Source organism: Lynx canadensis, chromosome C1 (assembly GCF_007474595.2).
Source record: "Lynx canadensis isolate LIC74 chromosome C1, mLynCan4.pri.v2, whole genome shotgun sequence".
Lineage (NCBI taxonomy): Eukaryota > Metazoa > Chordata > Mammalia > Carnivora > Felidae > Lynx > Lynx canadensis.
In genome coordinates, this window is record NC_044310.1 from 210,148,193 (window position 1) to 210,158,284 (window position 10,092).

Here is a 10,092-nt window from a genome sequence, read left to right on the forward strand (position 1 = left end):
TGGCTGAAAATATCGGCAGTGCCGAGGTTAAGAACCCCTACCACACTGTTGTATCTTTCCAAAGTATTTTCTCATGTAGTTTTTCAAAGTGATATAGTTGCCTGAGACTTGGTGAAAAAAATTATTTCTCAATAATGAAGTCGCATTCAGCTCCTGACACGTATGATGTTCCTTGCTAGGAGGTTCTATAGTGGACTATTTTGTGCCATTATTTGGTCTGTGATTTAGAACAGGAATAAGGCTGGGAGTACAGCCAGCATATTGCACATTCTCTATCAGACCATATGGAACGTGCAATATGGGTCATGTCAGTAGCTTTCAAACATGCCTTGAGGGGCGCCTGGGTGGTTCAGTCGGTTAAGCGTCTGACTTTGGCTCAGGTCATGATCTCACTGTTTGTGGGTTTGAGCCCCACGTCGGGCTCTGTGCTGACAGCTCAGAGCCTGGAGCCTGCTTTGGATTCTGTGTCTCAGTCTCTCTCTCTGCCCCTCCCCTGCTCATACTCTGTCTGTCTCTCTCTCTGTCTGTCTCTCAAAAATAAAAATAAACATTAAAAAAAAAAAAAAAAGACTCAAGCAGAAACCGGCACTTTTTAGGGGAGTTGGATGGCTCAATCAGTTAAGCATCTGACTCTTGACCTTGGCTCAGGTTGTGATGGCACGTTAGTAAGCTCAAGCCCCGCATCGGGCCCTGTGCTGACAGTGTGGAACCCACTTGGGATTCTGTCTCTCTCCCTTTCTCTCTGCCCACCACCTCCTGCTTGCTCCCTATCTCTCTCTCATAAGAAATAAAAATAAACTTAGAAAAAAAAAAAAAAGAAATGGGCACTTCTTGCCTGGCCCAAGTCTGTTTTTTTTTTTTTTTAAATAGTTTTTTCTTTTTTTCTTTTAAAGTTTATTTATTAATTTTGAGAGAGAAAGAGAGCACGAACATGGGAGGGGCTGAGAGAATGGGAGAGAAAGAGAATCCTGAGCAGGCTCCGCACTGACCACGCAGAGCCCGATGTGGGGCTTGAACCCGTGACCTGAGCAGCTAGACGCTGTTCTAGGGACCGAGGGTACTTCAATGAACAAAGCAGATAAAAATTCTTATCGTCCTAGAACTATTATGCTCGTTGTGGGAGTGGGACTATATCCTTAATGAATACGTACATTATCTGATATGTTAGAGGTTAAAGACTACACGTACAGATGGCCAATGGCCAAACCAGATATAAAACAAAACTCTCACCCATAATGGGCAGCAACCAGCCAGGAAACCAACCTTGATCTAAGGGAGCTGCTGAGGCAGCCAGTGTACTACCCACGAGTCAGACTTATATAGTCTGACCACTATCTACAGCAAACAATCCAGGAAGCCAGATGATAAACCTGTAATCTACCCCAAACGGTCAGGACCTGATCAGTAACTGCCAGCTTCCCAAATTTTCATCCCCGCTTCCAGCTTAGGACTAACCACGGAGAGCCACGTATGCACCCCCACCCCCAACCAGTAACATCGGGTGCCCCGCTTCCTGTCTGTGTCCATCTTCCCCAGGTCACAGGGTCCCAGCAGGGCACACCCGAGACCTCTCCTTTTCCACTATAAATCTCTCCCACATTCAAGCCTCTGCCCAAACGCAAGAGACAGTGGCCGACCCCTTTGCCGTAGTGAGCTCCTAATACATAAATAACCTTTGTCTATTCTCTTCGGTCTTCATTTATTTCCACAAGGTTTACTCTCTCTCCTTCTGCCCCTCTGCCCCTCTCATGCATGCTCTCTCTCTAAAATAAAATTAAAAAAAAAAAAATAGAAAACCCTGGAAACAATGGAAATTTCCATCATCCAGAGAGTAGATGAACAAATGAATCTTAGTATGTTGACATAAAAGAATGCATATAGATGTAAGAAATCCACGTCCAAAGAAAAGCAAAGAAATAGTGAGCACAGACATTAGAGTAATGACTACTTTGGGTGCAGGGGTGCAGAAAGAAGGGTTGGGATGGCAACCTTTTAGTTAGGATGGGTTAGTTTTAGTTTTAGAAGGGTTGGGATGGCGACTTTTAGTTAGACTAAGATGTCAAGGCTTTGTCCCGTTATATTACTAAAATAATTAGCAAATTAAATAAAGAAGACTATGCTTAGAGTGTATTATGAATCAGAGATTATGGCTCATTGTTTTCTGGGCTTTGAAAGGCCTTAAAAAAATAAAGTACTGTATTAAAATATAGTATCATGGGGGGAAAAAGAGCAGTATAGGAGAGATTTGGATTGCAGGGAGGGTGAGTAGGATTTCGATTTTATTTTTTTTATATATATTTTTAAAAGTTTATTTTTTTGCATCCATATTATTTTTAAAATATATATATATTTATTTTTTTATTTTTATTTTTATTTTTTTTAACATTTATTTATTTTTGAGACAGGGAGAGACAGCATGAACGGGGGAGGGTCAGAGAGAGAGGGAGACACAGAATTTGAAACGGGCTGCAGGCTCTGAGCTGTCAGCACAGTGCCTGATGCGGGGCTTGAACTCACGGACCGCGAGATCATGACCTGAGCCGAAGTCAGATGCTTAACCAACTGAGCCACCCAGGCGCCCCTAAAATATATATTTTTAAAAGTTTATTTATTTATTTTGAGAAAGAGAAAAAGAGACTAGGGGCTCGATCCCATAGCCATCACCACCTGACCCAACATCAAGAGTTAGACACTCAGCTGACTGAGCCACCCAGGTGCCCCAGGATTTCAATTTTAAATTGAGTGATTCAAATAGGACTCATGGAGAGTATGGGTGACATTTGAGCACAGACAAGGAGTGAACCATCCAGTGGTAAGGTCAAGAGCATTGTGGACTGTGGGACTGTAACCGATGAGGGTGCTGGGAGCAAGAGTTCGGCAAGGTGATGAGGAGATTATAGCTCCCCACGTTAGTTTCGCTCACTGCAAACGTCAGCCTTGCCGCCGAGTGTCCTGGGCAACCTGGGGAGGGTGCGAGTTGGAGGTGAGATCAACTGCCTTTTCACTGCAGAAGGATTACTGTAAACTGTACCTTGAGAGCTGACTATGGGGAGAGGCTGGATGGGGGCAGCTCTACCCTGAGTCTGAGGAACTCTTGCTGGGGGTGGCGATGGGGCCTAGACCTTTGGGGGAGGGGAGCAGGTGGTGAGTGGGTTGGATTCCGATGATGCCACCCATTTTGCTGATCAATCTAACGCAGGACATGCGAACAAGATAGGAGTCAAGGGGTGCCAGTGTCTCTTTGGCCTGGGTCACAGGAAGGATGAAGTCATGCTGGAGAGGATTAACCGGGGAAGGGTGTATCTGTGAGAAAAGCATTTTTTTTTTTTTTTTTGGTGGGGGGGGGGCGGGTACTGGTAGGAAGATCAAGAATCCGGTTTTCAACTTGTAGATGGTTTCTAATATTTTACTATTATAAGCGATGCTGTAATGAATGTCCAACATAACCCACCCAGGCATTGGTTCAAATCCCAGGGTTCAAATCCCCTTTCTAAAGTTACTAATTCTGCAGTGACTTCACCTTTTTGGTCTGATTTCTAAAATGATGATAATAATAATAATAATAATAATAATAATAAACCTAACCAAAATGGTTATTCTGTGGATTAAAGGAATCAGTGCCCAACACAAAAAAGTAAGAGCTTATTAAATGTTAGCTGTGCATTGCATCCTTTCTCTCTTCTGGTATTTCTTTGGAGCAACTTTTAAAGGTGGAATTTGCTAGATCAAACGTTATCCCCGTTTTGCTGATGAAAGTTACAAAATTGCTCTCTATAAAATGTTCATCAGTTGTTCCCATCCACTGTGCGTGATGCTTTCCTTATACTGTGCAACCAGCACTAGACATGATTAAAACAATACTTTGTTAATATAACAGATGAGAAAAATTCGTGTTTTTCTTGATTATTAGTGAAGTTCATTGTAAGAAAAAAATGTGTTTTATATTATGGATGCAAATATATATAATGAGCTCCCACATATCCAGTTTCAACGATGTATTCTGAGCCAATTATTTTGAAAGCCAATTTGTAAGAATTAAAGTATAACTGCAATACCATTGTTATGCTTAACAATTAACAATAATTTTTAGTTAACTTCTCCTAGTAAGTAGCCATGCTCAAATTTTGACACATATCTTACTCTAAAAACAGTTATCTAATTAGGGTTCTGATAAGACTCACGTATCCCTGCAACTGACTGAAGGGCCCCTACAATCTATTCTTTCTTTCTTTTTTTTTTCTTTTTTTAATGTTTATTTATTTTTGAGAGACAGAGAGACTGAGACAGAGCACAAGTACGGGAGGGACAGAGAGAGAGAGAGGGAGACACAGAATCTGAAACAGGCTCCAGGCTCTGAGCTGTCAGCACAGAGCCCGACGTGGGGCGGGGTGGGGGGGGCTCAAACTCACGAACTGTGAGATCCTGACCTGAGCCAAAGTCAGACACTTAACCGACTGAGTCTCCCAGGTGCCCCTATATATTCTAGCCTGCAGCTCCCCTTGAAGCCCTGTCCACCTTCTTGCCACTTGTCTTCAGTGTGGCATTAATTTTGGGCGACTGAGTTTTGGAGTTGGAAGACTGCACCCCCGTGGGATCATTTAACACTCTGGATTTCCAGTAGTCAGATCCACCTGCCACGATTCAGTGTCTAGCTTTGGACAAGCCTGCTTCATAGGCGGTGTTGTGTTCTTCCATCAAGAGGCATCTATTTGTCTCACTTGTGTGACGTTGGCATCCATGATTAGTCACTACCTACATCCATGAATTCATTAGGGCTGGATTTTCCTTCCTCTGTATTACCTGGACTCCGTCTGCAGAGAGAAATGTCCTCTTCTCTCCTCTTTGGCTACTCTGAGGTACGTTTTATTTAAAGAAAGGCAGAACAATTGTCTGATTCTCCCTCCCACCATTTTTAAAAACGAGTTTCAAAATAATGTGCTAATTTTCTGGCCTCTTCCAAAGATGACTAATGAGGGTTTTTATTTCTTTTTGGTATTACTATGAACTCATGTATTTAAAAATATTGAATGTGTCTCTGTACTTTGCAGCTGTTGTCGTTTCTGATGTTCAGATTGTCTTCTCAATACGACTCCGTTACGTTTTGTAGCTTCCTAGTTTTTAGAATGACAAGAGGGCTGGGGCTCATCTTGTCTATTTTATGACCCAAACCAGGAACAACCCAGTTTTCAAGGAGACTTGGTTTATGTTTTTGTTTTTGTTTTTTTTTAAATACTGATTTGCCCTTTGTACATTTTTTTCCATATGGGTTTGTAAGAACTGTTTACATATGAAGATATTTATCTTTTGTCTGTCAGATGAGCACATACAGTTTCCCAGCTTAAAAAAAATGGAGAGTCTGTTTATTTTGAATTGTTGGCAGACATTTAAATGTTTAAATGCTGTCCAGGTGCCCCAGCAAATACTTAATATAAGGATAATTATATATAATTAAATATTACATTAAAAATCAGAATAAAGTCTATATTTTGTAATAATCTTCATTTTGTCATATAAATACACAGAAGATAGCACCATGGTTATTAAAAGGGAAAGAGTAGATTAACAGTGGACGAAACTGGTGGGCATAATACTAATTAGTCTATCACATTACCAGTCGGGGTAAACTGACATTGCATACTCCTCAACGCCAAGTTCTGAGGAAAAAAAAAAAAAAAATCACCTGTGTAGTACTTCTGCAAATATGCCTAACTTGAATTTGATCATGAGGGAACAAACACACAAATTCATTTTAAAGGTGATTTTGCAAAAACAACTTTGCCAGGAGAAAAATAAAATGTCGGAGGCCAACTTAAATTACATAGGATACATCTTTGATTGGACCCAGGTTGAAAAATTATTAAAAATGTCAATAAAGGCGTGCCTGGGCAGCTCAGCTGGTTGAGTATCCAACTCTTGATTTCGGGTCAGGTCATGATCTTGCAGTCATGAGATCAAGCCTCGAGTCAGGCTCCATGCTAAGTTTGAAGCCTGCTCATGATTCTGTTCCTTTCTCTCTGCCCCTCCCCTGCCATGCTTTCACCCCCTCAAATAAATAAAAAAATAAATAAATAAATAAAGTGAATATATAAATTACAAAGCATCCTTGGGATGGAGAAATTGAAGATTGTATATTACATAGTAGCATGTATCACTATTATGTTTCTTAAGAGTGAAAATTGTGTCATTGTTTTGTAGGAGAATATCCCTTTTGGCCAATGCATGCCAATATTTTTAAGGGTGAAGTTTCATATTTGCAACTTACTCTCAAATGAGAGGGACAGATAAAGCTAAGACTGGCAAAATGTTAACCATGGGTGAACTTCAGTGAGTGGTGTATAGGATCTTGCAATATTTTCACAATTTCCTGTAGGTTTGTAATTCTCCGAAATAAAAATATTGGGAAAAACAAAAAGAATAGGAAAACAATGGAAGGAAATATAACAAAATGGTAAAAGTGGTTATTATAAGCAATGTTAACTTTCGCCCTTGTAATTTTCTGTGTTTTGAAATTGTTTATAATGAATTCACATTATTTTGAATTCATAGAAAATATTTAAAAAAATTTTTTTAACATTTATTTATTTTTGAGACAGAGAGAGACAGAGCATGAACGGGGGAGGGTCAGAGAGAGAGGGAAACACAGAATCTGAAGCAGGCTCCAGGCTCTGAGCTGTCAGCACAGAGCCCGATGTGGGGCTCGAACTCACGGACCTCAAGATCATGACCTGAGCTGAAATCAGACGCCTATCCGACTGAGCCACCCAGGCGCCCCAAATAGAAAATATTTTTAAAAGAAGGGGAGAATTACCACTCTATTTTCTTCATTTTTCTCTCTGAATGTTTCATGTCCGTTTCCATGATCTGAAGTCACAGCAGGGGGACTCATAAGTTAGGGCAGCAATTCATGCCTTTATGTGGCACTTCCTCACAAATTTGGCAAAGTGCTCTTAACCAGTGAAGAATGGAACGATCTTCACCTCTGTTGTGAGTGTGTTTGGGAACAAGTTCCTCTCATTTGGGTGTGTTTCCTTAGAAATCTGAAGGACAGTGTAGGTCTAATTCTCCGACTAAAGAAGGACCTCCAGGAATTTGAAAACCTGCAGAGAACAAGCTTTGGATGAATTATTTAATGAAACCCATAACTTGACTCTAAGGAATTCCCTGATTTTTTCCCAAATGGCTTTACTCTCAGCCCAACCCGAGACATTGAACACTCTGGCCAATTTGAGGTCAGACACCTGCACCTTGCACAGCAATGAAGGCAGTCACTGTCACAGTCATGGCCACTGTTTTGCCTGGACTCCCTCAGCCTCAGGTCCAGAGCTGCTGTGTGTAATTGAAGAGACACAGTGAGTCCGCAGAAGCACAAGAATTCAGAGCACTGCTCTCCCTGACTATGAACGCTCCCCGGGGCTTTAATACTTCTCGGGGGTGATGTCACAGGAACACTATAGTGCTTGGTGGTGCCTTTGCCATCTACAAGCCTGTGGGATTTCCATCAGTTAGGTCTTTCTTCCTAAACTCTTTTGTACCCCCATGGGCACCCCACTCATGCACACTTGCTGATAATACCTTTCGCTTGACTGCGTGTTATAATTTTGGGGGTAGGTTTCTATTTACACAAATGATCTTGTTGAGCTTTCAGATATTCCCCTCTAAGTTCACAGGGATCTCACTCTTTTTTTTAATTTTTTTTTAAATTTTATTTTTGAGAGAGAGAGGGAGAGGGAGGGAGAGGGAGTGGATGGGGGAGAGGCAGAGAGAGAGGGAGAGAATCCCAAGCAGGCTCCATGCTGTCAGCGCAGGGCCCAACGCGGGTCTTGATGTCATGAACCGTGAGATCATGACCTGAGCCAAAATCAAGAGTTGGATGCTTAACCGACTGAATCACCCAGGTGCCCCTTTTTATTTATTTATTTTTATTTATTTATATTTATTTATTTATTTATTTATTTATTTATTTATTTTGACTGCTGCGCAGTATTCTGATGTAGAGAGACAACATTTAATGTGACCTCGATAGCAGACATTTAGTTTTTTCCTAGTCTTTATGCTGCAACGAATAGACTTACCAATAATACGTTTTTGCGCAAGATGTGAGATTTCTGAGTTCAAAGGCATGCACTTTAAAAAAAAGTGCAGATTGTTAGATTGCTGCCCTGAGAAATAGTGCCATTTAGAACTCTTATCAATATTGGAGAAAAAGGACATCTTTTCCACGCCCATGACGACAGACTGCTACTCGTTTGCGAAAATAGCTAGCGGGGACTAGACAAAAACTGTTCAAGAGATTTTTGCAGGATAAACTTCCTAGTTATCCCTATCCATGCTTATTTAATGGAAACGTGGTGGTGGGGTGTGTGTGATATCCTCTACGGAAAATCCTTTCTGCAAATGGGATGACAGCCTTTACCTCAAAGCTGCAAAGCTCAAAAGGCTGATTTGCGTACATTTAATGTGAAAATAAAGTTCTAAATTGAGGAGTGGTATTACGTTCTCTTGTAAGGGATTACTGAGGTTGTGGGCAGACCTTGACTTTGCTATAAATCTGTGGAATTAATCTTTTGTAACTGAACTAGAATTTTTCATTCAGTTGAGGAAATCCAGTTGTGGAAAAGACACCATTCCCACATCAAATTCAAACTGCGTATGAAATCTATATGTTCGTGAAGTTATTTTACCTTGGAAGGAATATGCATGGATGGCAATGACAGAAATTCTAGCGCCCAGGGTGGATTCTATCGAGCCTTGTGTCAGTCTACTTAAGACCTTCTTGAAAAACACGAACATATTACAAGTTACAATATAGATGTGAGACCGATAGAATATTGAAGAATCTAGTGTTGATTAATGTAGGCCTTCCATTACAGGCATAATTGGTGTTCACAATAAATGCAGGCAACCCGGTGGGGGGTGGGGGTGGGGGGGCGCTGGGGGAGCTCTTTTCTCCCTGCTCAACACGGCCTGTTCATCCTCCCAGAGAGGTAACCACCAAATAAGAGGCTTTTGTGAGTCAATATTTTAAGGACGACCTAGTATAGTTTATTAGACATTTAGAAGGTTGCTGTGTAATAAGCAGAAATTCAAAGCGGCAACTGAGAAGTGGGGAATCCATCGCACTTAGACACGGCAAAGGCAGACATTGACGGGGGAAGGCAACGAACACGGAATGAAATGGTCTTACTGGTCTGAGCTCAGGGCGGCTGCAGGCTGCACTTCCGGGGCTGGCAGGGGCTCACATCTTTTAGTTCAGTTATTCCTTCGGGTTTAGACGCTTCTGAGGTGTGAAGTCTTGAGCCACCTGAAGCAAAAAGAGAAGACGCACAGGCAAGGTCCCAACACAGAGCCCAAAGCGATCAAGCTCACGCAGCAGGGCAGGCAGCCGGGGAGCAGCAGACAGGGACCGCGTGGCGGAGTCTGCCCCCCACGGCTCCTGCCTGGGGGTCGGTGCCAGGACTGCCCCTCCGGGGTCGGCCAAACCGCCAGAGCTATGCAGAGGAATGATCAAGACGTTCTCCGTCTTTCCCCACCGGACGGCCTTGTACGGGAGGGTCTGGCTCTTGCTCTCCAAGGGCGAAGGCTCACGGACATCTCAGAGTGTGAGATACTTAACCGAAGAGAAAAATCCCAGGGAGTTCAGGTGACAAGGAGACAGGGGAGCAGGCAGGTGGGATGGAGGGAAGCCTTAGCCATGGGGACCAGCAGACGCCCCTCCCCCCGCCCCCCAGCACCTGCACCCCGCCCACCGCGCGCCTAGCTGCAGCACTGCCTCTTGCAACAGCACTTCTGCTGACAACAGCACTTCTGCTGGCAGCAGCCCTTCCCGCAGCCGCACGAGCCGCAGCCACACGAGCGGCGGCAGCAGCAGACCACGGGGACGCTGCAGCAGCCCCCGCAGCAGCCGCAGCAGCAGGGACAGCAGCCGGAGCAGCAGCCCACCCGGTAGCACCTGCAGGTGGTGCAGCCGCCGCAGCCGCCGCCGCAGCCGCCGCCGCAGCCACTACTGCAGCCGCCGCAGCCGCCGCAGCCACTACTGCAGCCGCCGCAGCCGCCGCCGCAGCCGCCGCAACTTCCGCAGCCACAGCACCCCAT

At 43.4% G+C, this 10,092-nt stretch overlaps 1 protein-coding gene across 1 annotated transcript; it reads right to left on the bottom strand.

The window, feature by feature from the left end:
- Positions 1 to 9,753: 9,753 nt before the first annotated feature.
- LOC115519920 (small cysteine and glycine repeat-containing protein 7-like) lies at positions 9,754 to 10,092 on the bottom strand. Its single transcript, XM_030323773.1, has one exon. The coding sequence runs from the start codon at positions 10,090 to 10,092 to the stop codon at positions 9,754 to 9,756; it is 339 nt and encodes a 112-aa protein (XP_030179633.1).

Bases quoted from the DNA above. Each gene is read 5' to 3' on its own strand.
- LOC115519920 (XM_030323773.1), bottom strand. From the start codon at position 10,092: ATGGGGTGCTGTGGCTGCGGAAGTTGCGGCGGCTGCGGCGGCGGCTGC.